Raw genomic sequence first — 20,568 nt, 5'->3', positions numbered from 1 at the left:
CATTTTTATGTTGGAACATGGTGTTAGTAATAACCAGTCCATGTCCTGAGCAGAAATCCAACAGATATTTGCCATTATTATTAGCTTTGCTCTTTTCTCCAAATTTTCCCAAAATATTTTTGTATGTCTCACAATCATTTCCTACTCTGCTATTTACATCCCCCAACAAGGACTAATTTTTCATTGTGTCAGTTGCTTTCTCTAAAGCCTTAAAAAAAAATTCCTCCACTTCTACCTTAGTAGAACCTTCTGTGGGGCCATAGACACAAATAAGTCTCATTGTCCAGTTCCCCATTCTCATATTTGCCCACATTACTCTACTTGAGACTGACTGCCATTCAAGAAGATTAGCCTCGTATTTTGTGTTGAATACTATGGCTACTCCTTCTTTTCCTTGATTGTCATTGCCTGAATATAACATTTTGTATTTATTGCACAGAAAGATCTCACCAGTTTTTGTCTTTTTTGTTTCAGTCACCCCTATTATGTCGATCTGGTACTTATCTAATTCCTCAGCTAGCTCCATTTCTTTGCTATTCAGGCTTCTTACGTTGATAGTACCGATCTTTATCTCTGGTGATGTTGAGTTGGGGTTTATTTTCAGATTTGTTCCAGTAGCTGACTTTTCGCTGTTCGCCCTGGTTCACTGGCGAAAACAACGGGGGCCTTGTTTAACCGGGCGACACTCCAGCTGGCATGAAATTTTGTCATGTTGTACCATCATTCTATATTTTGGTTTAACCAATAAGAATACAATTTGGTCGGCTAAATCCCAAATTGCCAGCCCATCCTCGTCCGTTCAGTATCCAAGTAGATACCCAACAGGGTGCACCACGAGAAGGTGAGGATTGGACATTAGGTCAGAAGCCCTGGTCGATTCTCCGCATTCCTTTAAAGGCTATGTGGAGGTCTCCTCTCAGTTATACAGCTTTGACCCTTAAGCTACACTAACAAGCTAAAGACACTGTTAAAAAAGACTGTTAAAGACACTGACCAACCGCTACAACAATTGTTGGCCTGACCTCTGGTGAAAAAAAAAAAAATTATACATCAGCGTTAGAGTCCTATTATTAGTGTTATCTGTTGGTTGTAGAAATACATTGGACATAACACGTATCTATCTATATACATATATTAACATCATGTACATTCCAGCCAGTTGGTATGGAATGGTTTCTAATACTAGCTGAAGATTGGCTAGAGTCCTGACTTATGCTGGATCTTATATATTAGGTAGGCTGAATGTGTGCCATCCAGATCCTTAGAATTTTCATGCCATCTTTGTTGTTGATATTTGGGTGGTTTATCAGGATTTTGCAGGCTTCCTATTCTTATGGGAGGCTAAGGTTTTAATCTAGATTCGTTTTTGTTGTTGTTTTATGGAGTATTTTATTAATAGTATTGATACTATTAATAAAATAAAATACTCCATAAAACAACAACAAAAACGAATCTAGATTACAGTAAAACCTTAGCCATCCCATACATTAAAGGGTTATCGGAAAAAATGAACAGAATCCTACAACATTATAACCTCAATGCCACCTTTAAACCACCCACCAAACTTAAAACCATATTCAACTCCTCTAAGGATCCCCTCCTCCCATTAGCACATCCTGGAGTCTATTGCATCCGCTGCACCTGTAACTTACCGTACATTGGTGAAACAGGACAGACAATCCCTATACGCAAGAAAGAACACATTAGACACATTAAATATAACCATTATGGTGAAGCAGGCCTCTCAGACCACGCACTCGACACCTTACACCAAATCAACTGGAAAAGTACCTGCTCTTTACGCCGCATAAAAACTTGGTACGAAAGGAAATTTAAGGAAGCCTGCAAAATCCTGATAAACCACCCAAATATCAACAACAAAGATGGCATGAAAATTCTAAGGATCTGGATGGCACACATTCAGCCTACCTAATATATAAGATCCAGCATAAGTCAGGACTCAATCTTCAGCTAGTATTAGAAACCATTCCATACCAACTGGCTGGAATGTACATGATGTTAATATATGTATATAGATAGATATGTGTTGTTGTTGTTGTGCCCAATGTATTTCTACAATCAACAGATAACACTAATAATAGGACTCTAGCATTGATGTATAATTTTTTTTTGTTTTGTTTATTTTTTATTTTTATTTTATTTATTTATTTTATTTATTTTATTTTTTTTTCACCAGAGGTCAGGCCAACAATTGTTGTAGCGGTTGGTCAGTGTCTTTAACAAACCAGTTTGATTGTAGTAGCTTGTTTTCTGTGTATAGTTGTATGCTCCAGAAGATGACCTTGACATAAAGGTCTAAACATCGAATGTAGATTTTAGTTATATTAAACTAAAGTTTTTATTCAAACACGGTAGTTGTCGCCATAATTTTCAAAAATGCATTTGGATCACCGTGTAAGCTTAAAAGAAAAGATTGGTTTAAGAAGATCTTGAAGCGCTAATTACGTGAGAGCTATCTACAAGGTTTTGAAAATGAAATAGAGTGCAGAATACTGTCATCAGCAAAAACTATGAATAGGACTGGATGTTAGGAAGAGCATAGATGACTCTATTGAGTCCTGTAGTACACCACCATTAATTGAGAAATCTGATGAAAGGAAACTATCCACCATAACCTGTAGTGAATAGCCAAAGAGGAAGCTGGCAATCTATCTGCTAAATTGATATTTCCAAATACCTTGGAAGCTTAAACAGTAACCGCTTGAGTTTCTCCCAGTGTTTTTCCATTGCTTGCATCCAAAGGTGGGTGAAGTTAGCAAGGAGGTTTGCTGCGGAATGAGAATTGTGGAATCCATGTTGATCATTATTAAGTAACTGCCGAGTCTTCAAGTAGTGAAGCAGTTGGCTATTGATGACCTTCTCCACTGTTTTTGAGAGTATTGAAGTCTGACTTTTATCTCCCTTTTTTTGGGAATAGAAAAAACAAATGCTTGCTTTCAGGTTATGGAGTAGATGTAAGATTAGTATGATGGCTAGAAGAGATGATTAGAACAGGTGAGTTCTGGAGCACAAGCCTTTAGTACAACAGGAGAACTAACATCTGGGCCAGGAGACTTATTGGTATCAAGACTGTCAAGGATTTTTCTGTTCTTATGGTGAAATTTCAGAGGAAACATACTGTGGATAGTTTGAGGAATGGTAGGAGGAGTTCTGCCTTGGATTATCTATATGAGAGTTGGATGCTCAAGAGGTCTGCTTTTTTTGTGAGATATTGTTATTGTATCATCAGAATATGAGAGAGGTGGAAACAAGGAAATACTGAAATTGCATACCACATCCTTAGCAAGCAACCAGAAGGCATGACTGCCTAATGGACAGGAGGCGAGCTTGGTGCATTTGACCCATACAAAGCCTGCTTTGGATTTGTTGATGTTTTTTGCAATTGTTACTAGCTGTAATGTAAGCTGAGTGAGTGGCTGGAGTTTTTGACTAGAGCCATTAAGAACAGTTGCTGGGGAACTAGGAGCTGGATAAAGGGAGGTCAAGGATTTTGTGTGGAATGGAGAATAAAAGTACTCATCCCAATGAGAATAATTTCTGTTATTAGGTTGCAGAGGTTGCTAGGATCAAAATCAATAATCGGACCATGGAAATGATGTGTAAAAGTCCCACAGATCATCCCATTTGGCATAGTTCTAGTGCCTCATTGCACTGCCACTGGATACAAGGCAAAGAGAATGAATGCAAAGGAGAAGGCTGATCTGTAACAAAGGATACAAGAATATGGTCTCACTTGCCAAGAGGAAATCAGACATTCACAGTGTATTTAGATGGAGAGCTAGTTAAAGAAAAGGTCCAAGATGTTTGGAGAATGAAGAGGATATTCTGTAAGTCTGTAGGATTCGTGGACGATTTGTGTTAAGTAATTGTTAATAGTAAACATTTTGGATTCTTTACTAGCTTGGTTTGTGAAGTTGGAGAAGGAAAGCCAGTCAGAATTGTGGACATCAAAAATGCGAGCTGAGTTTTGTTGATAATCCTCGCAGTATGTTTGCAGGGAGCGTGCTCACTTACAGAATATGGATTCTGTGGATTTACTTTGATTTGACAGATGCGAAGAAAACTTATAATTTGGATTATGATTGTGTTGTAGCTATTTAAGGTTGTTTGCTTGATATTTAGATATTCTGCTGGGAAAAGTGCTTGAGCAGCATGATCAATAGACACTTGATTATGCTACATTTCTGGAATGGATGAAATGCAAAGAACTGATCTGCATTTCATCCATGTGAGAGGTGCCAATAAATGGATGTAGTGAAGTTCTCAAAGTTTCATCTTTCTATCTTTTTTGCCTGCCTGGTTGGCCGAGTGGTTAGCATATCCACTCTCCAGTCAGAAGGCTGCAGGTTTGAATCCTGCCATGGGCATGGATGTTGTGATTGTCTGTGAAAATACTAGTTGTGGTGGTGAGTGGTAGATGGTGTTGCAGTTCATTGTAGTTGGTGGATTGAGTGGTGGAGACAGAAAGCTGTAGAATAGTGTTATGTTCTTTGGTTTTATATATTGTCTGTGGTCTGTGTGACCATCTTATTGTTATATCTCTGTCTTTACTTTAACTTTACAGATTAACATAAATTTTATTTGCATCACTTAATATCAGATATTTGTTTGCCAACAAATTTGTATTGATGAAAGACTGCGCCAGCCGGCAACTAAAGTCTGATACATTATCCAAGAATACTTAAAGAAAATGTAGGGACCATGAGGCATGCAGTCGTGGTCCCGATTCTTATACCACTATTGGTTTCCCCTTTAATGCACGGTACGTAAGTTTTCAAACGGTAGCTGAAAAGATGACAAACTCATTTGATTGTATATAAAGAAACACATTTATTATGGCACAAAGACAAGTATACATGTTAATCAAATCCTTAATCTTAAAAGAGTCTGGGTTCCCTTTACTTAATTAATCACATCCAAAACTTCTATGTTATAGTCCCTTACTTGACATAAATTTCTCACTTCTATACGTACATCTATTCTCTGACATGAACTTCTCTAGGGTAATACTTCTTATTCTTACTTAATCCTCCCTCCAAAATATTTAGCTAACATTTAATTATGTTCTGACCATATAATATTACTGTTCCTAAATCACACAAACAGTTCGGGCCTCGGTGTCCTGTTCGCCTGGAGCCTAATATGCTTTCTTCTCAACCGCAGACAAAAGTGTCCAAATCGCAGACTGTTCTTATAGCACCACATGGAAATAGCACGTTTCCTTAACTTCTGCTTCCTTACCCCACGGTTACTTTAATCGAACATATAACATAAGAAAATTTTATGCTTACCGTTCTTGCCTTGAACTGGATATTCTGGTCTGCTTACAGTGTCTTCACTGATGGCGGCCTTGCTATTCCTTTGTTTCCATACGAACCGAAAACACTCATACACAGGTTTGAACACTGACATTGATCTCATCAGTGGCTCTTTCTTCTTATGGATCTGAATACATTGTAGTTGCAGCCTTGGCCCACGTAGCATACATAGCAAGGGGGGGATTCTTGCTACACGTGGCAGCAAGCTCTACACAGCTCTCCGACAGGAAACTAGGTGCTGATGAAACCCGGAGACAAGAGACAAGAGAACGATTCGAATCCCCGCCGAAACCTTTATACCTCAGAACAGCTCCCTCACTCGGCGGTGTCGTCATGCATACGGCGACTGCCGATTGGACGCTGTGGCTACGGACTGTTTTTACATGGCTTAAAACATGCTCTAGCTTATACATATTTACTTGGCAATTTATACATGATTTTATATTCTAATTCATTTACAACTATTCTCTATTAAACTCATGGGTTATTTTAACACTGTTCAGAGCTTACACACTTGGATATTTACATGTTCTTGGGACATTAGTCGGTACATTTCCCATCCGGAGGCATAAGCATGTCCTTATCCACTCCTTATGAGATTACTTAATGTTGGGTGGGAAAAAAAGGCGACCCATCGTTTTTTTCCCACACAACAATAGGTACCCTCCCTCGATGAGTCTTTGGACTCCCTGGAGGTGTCACTTAATAATAATTATAATTAATCTTCTTCTGTCCATTCAACACAATCTGCCAGCTGATATCCTCTCTTGATGATGAACATGTCCATTGTTTATCTACCATATGTTTATCAGTTATCATGCTATTGTAGCCTAAGGAGCAATTGAGGAGCAGCTCTCTAAAGATCTGTGCTTGGGCCCAATGTGGAGTTTATACTGTCCATAGGATTTTTGGCATAATACCCAACTGCTACTTAGAAACATCTTCAGATATGAATGTTTACAGTAATTCTCTGGAGTTATTTCTGAATATTGTCTGAATGTTAGTCACAGTGATGTGATGAATGTGCTGCTTGATATTTGGGAAATCATGATTTCTAATTGCATAAAAGATTTTTTTGTTTTGTTACTAAACTCATCATCATAAATTATGCATACCAAGAAATTATATTATTTAATCTTTTATCCAAGTGTAAGCAAACTAAGTTTGAATGTGAAGAATCTTCATGACTATTCTAATTGTATGCAGAGGCTGATGATAATCATATTTGGATATGTCCATGGAGTTAGCAGACTCTTTGGCAAAGACTCACACTAACCTTTATATACATGATACCTATCATTACTTTTCTTAAACTTATTGTCAGGCAATCACAACTATTTATGGCAATCTATTCCACTCATTTACATCTCCAAGCAAAAAAAAAATCTAGTCTGTACATCATTACTCATCACACTTTTGCACAGCATCCAGGAATGATCCCAGTTCTTTCTATCTATTTGTCGGGTATCAAAAAATTTCTTTTATCAACTTATAGAACCCTTTTAGTTATAAGTTCTATCATGTCCCCTCTTTTATAACCTTGACATCTTTATCCTATCCTCATAGGGTGCGTTCCACAGATCTCCCACTAGCTTGGTTACTCATCTCTGGATCCTCTTCGCTACTTGATTCCCAAGATTGATGACTTCACATGCTTTAGTATCCCTTAATGTACAGCACACTTTCTTTTGAATGTGCATTGCGTTTAGAGAGGGTTGTGAAGATATTTCACATGCAAACTTTCCTTACAGTTGGATAAAAGATTATAAATGCAATTTCTTGCAAGTATAATTGTTCTGTTAGCAAGTAAAAAAAAAAAATAAAAAACTTCAACCAACTCTCATCCAGAATAAGATGAGACACTTTGTTTGCTACTTGTGTATGACAAATATATGACTAAGGCATTTATCAACTTTAGTATCTTTATGGGTCTGGTTATCACTAATGATACCTCAGTAAAGGTTGACACCAATTCATAGTGACTGGTGTCGCTACTTTCTTACTGCATAGCATTATGCACATCTGAAAGAAAGTGTGGTTTTCATTATAGAAGACTTAAGGCAATCGATGTGAAGTCATTATCTGTATATACAAGTAGCCTAATTGTGAAGTTACTCCATACTATGATACTATTATGCTGTTAAGTTCACATTATTACTAATGTTCTGTCAATTTTTTTTCTAAATTAATCTATCATTAGTCAGAACTCCAGTATTGTTATATGTTATATTTTTGTCTTCCAGTGCTTCTGACTACATCATTCCACCTAGACCTTTATCTTGCTCTGGGTAGTTTTCATGCTATTGTGGCATGAAACGCATGTTTTGCTGTTTCTTCTTCCGTTGTTTTAGTGACCATGCCCTCTTAGATTATCTCTGATCACACATCATTGAATGCTGAAAGTGTCAAGTTCCCTCTTAATTTTTTCATTTTTAATATGATTCTGTCATTGCTAGCTATTAACTACACTAATTTTTCTCAGAATTCTTATATCTGTGGTCTCCAGTTTTCATTTAGAATGCAGTTGAAATAACAGTATTCTCAATGGAGTTGAAATTTTCATCCCAAGTTGCTGCTGTTATTCAATTTAATAAAGAATCCTGGAAACGTTCCCTAGATTTGCATATGAATACAGCATCATCATAAAGAAAAGCACTATTATTTTTTATATCCCCCTTTCTGATTTCAGGTTTAATGTCATTTTCTTTTAAGAGGGTGGACTGAAAAGTTCTCATCCTAACAATGAAAAAACAAATTTATAATTTCAAAATTATTTTTATTTTTCAACATAATCTCCCTTAAGACTAATATGTTTATTCCAGTGATGCTCCAGCAGCATTATTGTGTTCCTGTAGTGGTTCTCAGTAAGATCTGCAAAATACCCCTCTACAACTGCAATAACCTCTTGATTCGAAGAAAAACACTGACCAGCGAGGAAGAATTTTATTTTGGGATGAGATAGAAGTCAGAGGGAGCCAAATCTGGGGAATAGGGTGGATGTTCTAAGAATTGCCAAAACACCATTGTGGGCAGGTGCATTATCCTGATGAAAGATGATTTTTTTCTTCTGCAAACTGGGTCTTTTCTCACAAATTTTTTTTTTTCTAGTCTGCTTAGAAGATTGGAATAATATTCCCCAGTTATTGTTTTACCCTTTTCAAGGTAATTAATAAACAAAATGCATCACAAAACACAGATGCCATGACCATTCCTGCTGATGGAACTGACATTGTGTTCTTTGGCGGCTCCTCCACTCTTTTGACTGCTGTTTAATTCTAAGTCTCATCCATAGTAATAAATCGACGCACAAAATCGGTTTTATTCTTGTTAAAATGCCCCAAGCAGTGTTCAGAGATTTTCATGCGAGTGCATTTTTGATCTGCTGTGAGCAAGCGAAGCATCCATCTCCCAAAAGATGGGTGCTTCGCTTGCAATTTTTTAAATTGCAATTTGCTTGTTTTTAATTTGCAATTCTTCATGCAAAATATATCCTACACATTCTTTTGAAATGCCTATAGTCTCAGCAATTTCACGCACTTTGACTCGCCAGTCATCCAATACCATATCGTGCACTTGACAAATGATTTCTGGTGTTTTTAAACTTTTTGGACGTCCTTCACGTGGATCATCTTCAAGTCTGGTACGGCCACGTTTAAGTACTTGGCAGCACATTTCTTAATTGTCGAAAACGAAGGAGAAGAGCGCCCATAAACTTTTATGAACTTCGAATGAATTTCTTTTGGCGTTTAACCTTCTTTTACAAAGTATTTTATAACAGCACGATACTCAATTGTATCCATTTCAATGGATACAGATAACACTTTTGCTTCAGACAGCTGTATAAAACAAACTACTTGATAGAATGACTTGCAGTTTCACATAGATGCTTATGACAGATGTACCAACTTAGAAAAAAAAATCTTTCCAATAGTGTTGCCATCTATGGCCGAGGTCGAGAACTTTTCAGACTACCCTCGTATAATGTGATTCATATGGATGATGAATAAGAATGGATTAGTGTGTGTCCCCTTGGCTCACACCTAATTTTACATCAAATTACCTTCCTGTACTTTTTTTCATTTCTAATTGCTTACTTACAGTTTAACATAGACCATGTATAATATTCCATTTATCCCATATAACTGTTGTGTTCTGAATACAATTTCTCTTGGCACCTTGCCATATGTTTTTTCCAGATCTACAAAATTTAAATACAGATCCTTGTTATATTCCCATGATTTTGTAACTGCTGGTTGTAAAGTGAAAATCTGATCTTGATAATGTCTATTTGTTTAAACCCAGCTGCTATTGTAATCCCTTAAGTTCTTAATTAGTATTACAGTTATGGTGCTTGTTGTTGTTGTTATTATTATTATTGATTAGTTGTAGTAATATTAAAAAGATTACCATTGTTAAGCATGGAGTTATAGTCAGTGTTATTTGAATTTTCCATTCTCTTAGTTTTATGCAATGTAACTTTTGTGGACATGAGATTGTGTCATCCATATCCAAAATTGGAGCAGTCTGTTATTACTATAGGTATCTCCATGGAATCAGTAGACTTATCACAGGAGATCCATTATTCACAGACTAGCCATTCTGCATACAATACCTGTCATTCTTCTCCTTAAACTCATTCACTGACCAGTCTCTCACAACCACCTCTGGCAACTGATTCACTTTTTTTTATTATTATTAGTGACACCTCCAAGGAGTCTGGAGACGTATCGTGGGAGAACACCTAGTGTACAACTCTCCATCTCCACTGCTATACAGAACCTCTACTACTAATCACCTACATCGATGCCATCTACTGCCCACAACCACTACCACCACAGCTAGTATTTTTTGTCTGTAAATTGCGTGTTCTGAAGGGCCGATTTGTCTGTATGCGGGATGAAAAACCCGAGTTTCCGGGAGAAAAAATCTTGCTACCTTCATATGAGATCGGCTAACTCACCTTCAATTGAAAAAGTCCATATAAAGATTCCCATCATGACGAGAATCGAACTTTGGCCTTTTCTAATCGAAGGGCGCAAAGTACCGTCGTTCTTCCAATTGCGCTATGGAGGCGCTGTAGTAATATTAAAAAGATTACCATTATTAAGCATAGAGTTATAGTCAGTGTTATTTGAATTTTCCATTCTCTTGGTTTTATGCAATGTAACTTTTGTAGATATGAGATTGTGTCATCCATATCCAAAATTGGAGCAATCTGTTATTACTATAGGTATCTCCATGAAATCAGAAGACTTATCACAGGAGATCCATTATTCACAGACTAGCCATTCTGCATACAATACCTGTCACTTGATTATAAATGAAATTAAAGATACCAAGAAATTATATCCTTGTTTAATCCTTTATCCAAATGTAAGTTTGCTTACACTTGGATAAAGGATTAAAGGCTTATTCACCTTTTCACTAATTGTGTTTTCCATATACAAGTAATGAAAAGGTGCATTATTTCAGCCTTGATATCTTTTCTGAATAGGTTGAAACTGGTATACTAAGGCAATTAATGTGATATCACTAGCTTCTATATATAAATATCCTAGTCGTGAACATACTTCACTCACAAACTTTGTTTGCTTATACTTGGATAAAGAATTAAAGAAGAATATGTTTTTTTGACTTCTTTAATTCAATTTGTAACCAAACAAAAACACTTTTAACAACTAGCTCTAACCTAGAGTATTTTAATAACAAGGTGTTACACCTTTTCACCACTTGTGGATTACTTCAACTTTGGTATCTTTTCTGAGTTTCGCTCCCACTAATGAGACCTGAATAAAGGTTGAAACCAGTCTAGGTTGTGGCCCTTCACATAACATATAGCATTATACACATCCAAAGGATGTGTACACTTCATTATTGAATACTGAGGCAATTAATGTGAAGTCACTATTCTGTATATAAGGAGCTTAGTTATGAATATACTTAACATGGAAATTTTGTCTACATACACTTGAATCTCGGTGGAACCTGTGTTTTTGTTGGCTTGGTTGGCCAAGTGGTTAGCGTATATCTCTCTCCAGCCAGAAGGCTGCAGGTTCTAATCCCGCCATGGGCGTGGATGTTTGAGATTGTCTTTGAATATACTAGTGGTGGTGTTTGGTGTAGATGATGAAGGTAGTCTCGGTTGGTGGAGACGGAAAGTTGTAGGTAGATGCCCTCCCTCAATGACACTTTGGACTCCCTGGAGGTGTTACATAAGAATAAAAAAAAATAATAATAATAAAGGATTCAATAAGAGTGTAATTTCTTGGCTTCTTTAATTTAATAGTGAGAATTGTAGCTATTTGCAAAGAATGTTTTGTGATTGTAGTCAAGTTCCATGGATAGGGCACTGTTATCTGAACTAATTTATTTAGTCCTGTTATGTAAAGGTTTAATAATCCCATACTGTTGGAGGGGGATCACTGTTTATGAATCTATCTACTTGTGTGTGGGAGGGGAGAATACCAGGAATCCATCATGATGGCATGTAATTATAGGAAGGTGAGACTGCTGCTGGTATTTCCTTTTTCTAATATGAACTGGTTTCTGGGATTTTGATTTTTTAGATCTGGTAAAAATATGTTGTGAACATTCAGGCCATGTGGCTAAATGAAGAACTGATCATCAACAAAGTGTAGCCAAACAGTAAGTCTATGTGGGGCACAGTTTAGAGCTAATTCTTCAAATGTTTTCATGAAGAAATTAACCAGCAGAAAGCCTACAGCTGTCCCCTCTATTTGTTTGTAGAAGTTTCTTTGCCAAACAAAATAGCCAAAGTTCATAGTGAACTTAAATAAGGCTGAAATATCAGGCCTTGTTTAAGTTCAGGCCTTAAGTTGGACATTGACAGAGAGGAGATATCGAAACTGACAATATAAGTGTGTTGGAGTGTGAGATTTTCTCTACTTGGGAAAGCACTTTTGCTAAATGTTTTTCTAATTTGTCAGTGGCATCTACATTTGGGTGTAATGGTCAGTCTATTTATGAATTTTAGGTAGTCCATATATATGGGGGGTGATCTAAAATTATATAGTTTTAGTTTATTAGTAACTTCAACAAGCCAGGAGGTGACTTTTTTAGGATCTGTGAAGTGATCTGATCTGCATATTGGTAGGGTCGTTGTTTAAGGTGAGGTAGGTTGAGCGATCTTTCAGCAAAGAAGCAAGTTTTAATGTGTAATTATAATAGTTTTGAACTATCATTTCTCTAATCAGGTTTAGTGATTATTATTCTTGATTTCCAATAGTGCTTCACATTCTTTATAAAAGAGATTACTTTTTGGTGTATTAGTTCATTGGCAACATCCGGTCTAATATTGTTAACAACATCAGATAGGAAGGTAAAGAATCCTGCATTCAGTATGAATCATAATTTTTTCTGTAATTTTTTTAGGTGCAAGTGCATAGTTAGGGCCGTAAGAGAATGCACTAATTTCTTCGGGTTTGAAGGTGGAGGAGGATAAGTTTATTACAGTGTTTCCTTGATGTTGAGGCTTGAAAGTTTTTTAGAAAATTAGCAAGCTTATTAATGCGATGACTTTATTTTTTGAAATTCTTTGGCAGCTGAGTATTAGAGACGTCTGAAAGGATCATCCAAAAGTCGGGACTTGCTGACCATGTGTTGGACTTCCACCTTGGAAGTCCAGCACATGGTCAGGACTTCCACCAGCAGTCCAAGGCAGAAGTCCAAATTACTTAAAATTATTTACTTCCCCAGCTAATTACTTCATGGTAACATTTGAAGAGAAAGCTCTAAACTCTGCCTCACATAGACCCACTGTTTCACTACACTTTGTTCATGTGTTCTCCATTTGGCCACATGGCCTGGAACCAATTCACATTAGGAAAAAGAAAATAACTGCATTCTTCCCTTCCTAGACATTTACTTACATGTCAGCCTGGTGGATCTCTGTTTACAGAACCCCCCCCCCCCTGCCCAACACACACACACACACACACACACTGGTAGATACATTCACAAAAAGTCACACTCCTTTCCTTCCCAACAGTATGGGATTATTAAAACATATATAACATGGCTAAATTAATTAGTTCAGATGATGTCCTCTCCACAAAACTTGACCACATTCAGAAACCTTATTAGTCAGTGGCTACAATTCCCACCACATCCAAAAAAATGTTAACCCCACCCCTTTCTCTCCAGAACAGAGAGTACATTAAAATTATCACCATTCCATATATCTAAGCCACATCTGAAAAACTAACTAAAATCCTAAAAAAATACAACCTTCCAACCACTTAAAAACTATATAAAAAGTTAGCATTCCCTATCTGTCCCAACCAAAGACCAACCGGAATCCCTAGACCTTACAGGTGTTTACCATGTCCCATATAGTCTTAAATTATCATACTATGCCAAAGCAGTAGGACAGCCAACATCAGAATTGCTGAAATAAGGACTATATCCATTTCCACCACTACAGCTGCTCATGACTTGCTGACCATGCTTTGCACATTCACCATAGGATACACTGGACTATAAACACGAAAGACTTTTTCTTGACTCTGCTGATACCTTAAACCAGGAGTATCAAACTCAATTGGACTGCAGGCCATTTACTATAAAAGTGTATCTCAAGTGGGCCACAAAACATTTTTGACTAAAAAAACCTTCACTAATTAAAATCGAAGGGAAGTGAAAGAATGAGCATAAATAAATTGGAAAATTAATAACAAAAATTTTATTTATTCTATATTAATACAAGACAAAATAATAATATAATGATTATGACAACTAAGAAAAATAAAGAATATTTTTATTATATTTATATTATGGGAATAAAAGACGTTAGCTGAATTTTTTTTATTAATATTTACAATAGATGGCATTTAAATCAAATTAAACCAAAATTAATTTTATTGTTGCTTTGTGTTTGAGTTAGTGGGTGCACTCACACACATCTAACTAAAATCAATAGTTTATAGTTAGATACTGTGTTTGCCGGTGCAACATATGGTTTTACTTGAGTCTAAACAGCATGGTTAGTGTGGGAGGAGACATGTGATTCATTAGTTAGTGACGTGTTTATCCCAGTTGTCTCAACTGCACTAAAGAAATATATTACACAGACACTAAATGTCTCTGTACTTTATTCAGTGGTACAACTTGTTTTCCTTGCATCTGCAATATAGTGGCAGTTGTGGAGGGCATGTTGTTTACCGTGGGAAGCGACTAATCGCCCCACCTTGAAAGTGGTTAAACTTTATTTTCGTGAGCGATGTATATGCAAAACTTTAAAAAAAAATTTTCATAAAGTGAAATCAGGGGTGCGAGGGAGAGTTATATTCGAGTAAATACCTCATTTCTGTTTTATTATAAAAAGCAACCATCCTTTTTTTTTTTTTTTTTCATCTTTCCTTGAGGCATCATGGGCCACAAGAAATTGCTTTCGGGGCCATATACAATCTGCAGGCCGCCAGTTTGACACCTCTGCCTTAAACCACCCAAACCTCTACAAATTTAGCTGCACGAAACCTCCCAAATTTGGAAAGCTCTCATTCTCTATACTTCAGCAAAGTAGCCAAGGATGCTATTTAGGACTAAATTTAGGTTCAAAGTAAGCCTAATATAGGGGTGCTATTTAGGACTTTAGGCTTATTTATGACAATTACTCTCAATTGACATGCATCAGCCTTGTTACTTAGTGTAGTGTCTGCATGCACATATCATAATATATTGTGTTCCATGGTGATGGAAATTTGACTTTGCCAAAATATTGAAAGTATTGATTAAATTTATATTAGTTAATATATTAGTGCATGTTATAATTTCCTTAAAAAATGCAGTTATAAATACTCTCAACACCATCAGTACTATTTCTGTCTCAGTATATCTTCTGTTGATCAGGTTTCACTACACCAGTAATCTCCAGACAAGTGGAGGCAATCAGTGCCACAAACTCATTCCCTTTATTTGTAACATGCCTGGCATTTGGTTTTAGAAAATTCAGGGCATTGTCAATATTCCCATAATTGTTGTTATTTTCCACAGACTTTGCAGTATACTGTGCACCTCATTTTTGAAGCTGATATCTCCCACATTTGGCCATCCTTGCTACTGTTCATCCTAACAACTGTATTAACAGCAGCTGTTCCGAATGTCTTCAGCCTTCCATGTTTGAATGCAGTGGATTCCAGGCATCCACTTATTTCAGCTATCTTCCTATGCATTCTCACTAGCATCTAACTCATTATCACTACTCTTTTTTTCTGCATAATCTTACTAACATCAATTTCAAATCTCTTGCTGCTCTATTCATACTGCCTCTTGGTTCATTCATACCAGCTATCACTATTATCTGATATACGTTTCATGTCACTTCATTGCCATCACTGTACTCTCTGTTGTTCCTTGTAGGCTACCATTCTACTCTGTACACTCCTGAATCATTGAATATCCGTACCTCATCCCTTCACATCTGCTCTCGTTCTTTCTTCACTGGCATCCCAACTCTTTTTTGCTTCCACTCTTTCACCTTATCTTATACTATCTCTCTGTATTGTCTTGAACTTTAACTTCCTCTCTTACCTTATCTCTTTCTCTCGTAAGATTTCATTCTGATAATTCAAGCTTGTATCCTGTCTTCAACCGGCATCTCTGACACTTTTGGTACATCTGATATAAAAACTGGCCTATATCCTGAATACCACTGACTTGGGTTCTTTTTCTTTGTGCCCCCCCCCCCCCCCCCACACACACCTTGATCTCTCATTCTCACATCTTTTTTCTTACTTTTCTTGTTTTCCTTGCAAAGGTTAATTATGATGATGTAATACCTATTAAGTCAATTATAACAAAATTAGTTAATGGTTAATATTATTAAACTGTGAAAAAAATTGGTGTTCAGTTATATTATCAGTTATATTATTTCTAACAGTAAAACAAATATGTATTGTAAAGTGCTAAATATATTTCAACAGGGAAAAGACTCTACATTTAAGACTGTCTTGTTAAAGATTTATACTCGTCTTATGAATTTATAAAATTTTTTTACAGATAACAATGAGATTGTTACAGAACTGATGAATTAAGAACCAAGCCATCAGAAGTTGGTTGCTTTTATTGAAAACATTCTAAACAGAAATATCTGTGAGACATGTCTCAATGTTCATATGATTTCTAATCATAAGATTCATATTTTTTGATAAACAGGCAACCAGTAACTTATTTCAGGCATTATGTAATTTTAAAGCTAGATTATATTATTTCAAATGATAATATTAGTAATAAAAAGTAATATATAATTATATATCAGTTTAAATATATATTAGGGACACGATACATGGAGAAAAAAGGAGGCAAAATCCCAAATTTTGTTTAGTTCTGCAAGAAACTTTATATCATGGAGAAATCTTTTGATAATGATTATAACAGCTCATTTTCTGAGTCATATCTTCTACCAGATATTGAAACAGACAATGCTGAGATAAAGCATACTTGTGGAAAATGTGGCAAGGTCTTTTTGCAATTGAAAGCTTTTACTGCACACATGGAAATTCACACAAATGAAAAACTGTATATTTGTAAAATTTGTAGTAAGACATTTAAAGAATCAAAGGATTGTAAAACACATGCCTTCATGCATAGAAATGTGAAATATTTCATTTATAAATTACATGGTACAGTCTTTCTAAGAATAGGGTATCTTAAAAGATATATAGAGCTCCACACCATTGCAAAACATTTTCCTTGTCAAACATGCAGTAAAGTATTTTTCCACAAAGAAATTCTTAACATTCACAAAAGAATTCACAAATATAAAAAACTTTGGACATGTGAAATCTGTAAGGCTACATTTTTGTCAATGGAAGATCTTAAGGAACATGTCACAGTTCATATGAACGAAGAGGCCTTTATGCATGAAACAAACAGTAATGGCTTTATACAGTCAGGAAATGTTAGAAGAAATTTAATCCGCCCTAGACCAGGACGTTTTTCATGTGAACTTTGTGGTAAACTGTTTTCTACAGTAGGAAATGTTAAAAAACATATAAGAGTTCATTTGAATGAAAAACCTTTTGTATGTGAAATTTGTCAGAAGGCATTTTCACGTTCAGAATTACTTAAAACACATACAAGAATTCACACTAATGAGAAGCCTTTTATATGTGGAGTTTGTGGTTATGCATCTTCACAGTCAGGAAATCTTAAAAGGCATGCTAGAATTCATACTAATGAGAGGCCATTCACATGTGAAATCTGCGGAAGGGCATTTGCATGTTCAGGAGATATTAAAGCACATATAAGAATTCACAATAATGAGAGACCCTTTACTTGTGAAATTTGTGGTAAGGCATATTCACAATCAGGACATCTTAAAAGGCATGTCAGGATTCATACTAATGAGAAACCTTTCGTATGTGAAATATGTGGAAAAGCCTATTCACAGTCAGGACATCTTAACAGACATGTGAGAACTCACTCCAGCGATAAGCCTTTTATATGTCGAATTTGTAAGTTGACATTTTCATCCAGAGAAGATCTTGAAACACACAAAGTGAGTCATGCTAATAACAAATCTTTTATATGTGAAATTTGTGAGAAGGCATTTTTTCTTTCAGATTTACTTAAAAGACACCTTAAAACTCATACTACCGAGAAGCCTTTTTTATGTGAAATTTGTGGAAAAACATTTTCACAATCAGCACTCCTGAAGAAACATAAGAAATCACACTAGGAGAAACCTCTGCTGTTTACATGTGAATTTAAGGATAAAGATTTATATTTACTGAAATGTACCTGAATTCCCAAGCAATGTTTTTTTGGAAGAGGAAGCGAGAATGACCAGAATCATCAAGGTTATAAACAGTTAAAACTGAATCTGGAAGCAGGTTCATACTCAGACTATGTTATATAAATAGTTACAAAATAGGTCTCTGTTTAGTTAGTAGGTTGGCTAGTTTCAAAGGAAAACTTGAATATGTGTATGCCCTTAGCATGAGCTAGAAGTAATCCTACACTGTTATTGTGTTTTCAGAGTAATCAGAGTTGAAAATGTAAAAACTCAAACATAGAATAATGAAGGAAATCAAATGATCACCAGCAATGCACATGTTAGATATATTGTCACTTTAAAGCCTCAGCAAAACTTGACACTCCTCTGATTAATTCCTGCTTTAGATAAAGATGTTGGTGCTTTCTAATAACTGAATTGTAGAATTTGTTGTGACATCAAGATTAGAGACCTTCCCTGTGCCTTTTAAGCAGTGTGAAAAAGCATGAAATGTAAATTGACATTCAGAATATAAGAAAATGGCTTAACTTTATTTATTGTATTTTATTTTGCTATTATTAATATTTTGTATTTTAAATGTGAAAATGGTTTTCTATTTTTTTGTTCAAATGTAGTAAATCGCCCTCCTTTTTTCAGGTGAATATTAATTATGGGTGAAAGTGTCATATAATTAAATAAAATGTGGAAATTAGTTTTGGATTTTAAAGCATTCCAAAAGATAGAAAAATCTGGAAAAAAAAAAAAATGAAAATAGAAAGGGAAAAAGTAAAATGGAAGTAGTTCTTGCACATCATAGTCTGAAAAGTAGTATGAGAATATAAGCTGTTAAAATAATCTGTAATACTTGTAAAATTTATATTCCAAGCATGATCCTTGTCAGACACTTTCATATTTATATGTAAGTTTTGTACTAATTTCAGTGAAATATAATAATGTGATTGTGAGTGCATAGTTTTTTTTTATATATATATAATGATATTTAACTTTGCATATAAGATATGTACCAACTATTTAAAGTGGCTAGCAGATCATTTTAAAGTCCTTTTTTTATTTAGAAGTGTTTTCTTTGTTCTTTTTCTTATTTGTGCATTACAAAAAAAAAAAAAAAACCTTCAGAAATTCCTTATATGAAGTGCATAAATTATTTCATAAAATGTATCAAAACTGTGATTTACCCACCCACCCCACCCAAGATAATAGGTTGCCATTTGAAATTTTTCATTAATCATGTTGAAGGCCAAAGAAAGTTGACTAAATTAGTTTAAACAGTAAATAAAATAAAAACAATAAAATCTGTTATTCATACAATTAACTGTTTTCATTTATTTACTATGTAAAGGTGTCATTTTATAATCTCAGTACCAGAAGTTCCACAGAGACTTCACTTAGCTGTCTATTATAAATGCATTTTTGGCGGAGTGGTTAGCATATCTGCTCTCCAGCCAAAAGGCTGCGGGTTTAAATCCTGCCACGGGCATAGATGTTAGTGATTGTCTGTGAAAATACTATTGGTGGTGGTGGTGGATGGTAGATGGCATTGGTGTAGATGATGGGAGTTGCGGTTCTTTGTATACTTCGTGGATTAGGTGCCCTCCCTTGATGAGTCTTTGGACTCCCTGGAATTGTCACATAATAATAATAATTTAAAGGAAATTTGGAAAAGTTAGAATTAAAAATAATAAAATTTCTATAACTCAGATAAGACATTTCAACAGTTAAGACTTTTTTGATAGTGACAGCCAGTGAGTAGCAAGATTCAAGATTACTAACTAGTGTTTATATGAAAATTAAGCTGGAATGGTGGGGTTAATAATAATGATGTCGATAACATGCAATTTGCAAAAATTTAATTTTTGAAAATTTTGAATAAATGTCATCGGAAACCTTGACAATGCTTTGTTTGATGTATGCAGTACTAATATGTATATTTTTTAATACATATATAATAAAACGCTGTCTTTATTTTACTTCCATTTTATTTTCTTTCATTTTGATAATCTACTGTATTTTTCTTTGAATCTTTGCTCTGTCCACACTAGCAACATCCCTTTAGCACCATTCTAATTCACTTAGCTAAGGACATAATCCAATTACCTAAATAGATAGAGCATACAAGAAACATTTACCTTACACATAGCAAGAGAGGATAAATCGTCAAGGAATGTGTAATACCACAATTTGTGTACAAAATTAATAAATTTAATTTTAAAAAAATTAAAACATAAAAATTTGAATTTTTTTTTTAAGTTTAAAAAATGGTACTTTACCATGATCTATTTAGACATCCACGTTTTTGAAATTCTTGCAGCTAATAAGATTATTAATTTATTTTGTGTAAAACAATTTGGTATTGGCAAAACATTTATCTTGATGGAACTGTACTGCAGGAAGGAAATAGATGAAGCCAAAGATTTGGGGTGTTGGTTGAATTTAGATAGAATTTAGGTTGGAGTTTAGAGAGTATGTTGCTAAGAT

General features: G+C 35.2%; 1 protein-coding gene across 5 annotated transcripts in view; it reads left to right on the top strand.

The window, feature by feature from the left end:
- The window catches only part of LOC150098659 (uncharacterized), a 38,908-nt gene extending 18,847 nt beyond the window's left edge, over nt 1-20,061 (top strand). For 4 of the 5 annotated variants that reach the window (XM_090404869.1, XM_090404868.1, XM_090404870.1 and 1 more), the window contains exon 3: nt 16,356-20,061. In XM_090404869.1, the coding sequence (XP_090260995.1) occupies nt 16,702-18,036 (1,335 nt within the window). In that variant the 5' untranslated portion in view covers nt 16,356-16,701 and the 3' untranslated portion in view covers nt 18,037-20,061. The remainder of the gene's footprint in view (nt 1-16,355) is intronic. The other variant, XM_090404872.1, reaches the window with a different exon arrangement.
- Nucleotides 20,062-20,568: the final 507 nt, after the last annotated feature.

Source organism: Typopeltis vanoorti, chromosome 15 (assembly GCF_054136105.1).
Source record: "Typopeltis vanoorti isolate ZY-2024b chromosome 15, IOZ_Tvanoo_1.0, whole genome shotgun sequence".
In the NCBI taxonomy this organism is placed as follows: Eukaryota; Metazoa; Arthropoda; class Arachnida; order Uropygi; family Thelyphonidae; genus Typopeltis; species Typopeltis vanoorti.
The sequence above is the reverse complement of the archived record's forward strand: the minus strand, read 5'-3'. Positions and strand labels throughout refer to the sequence as shown.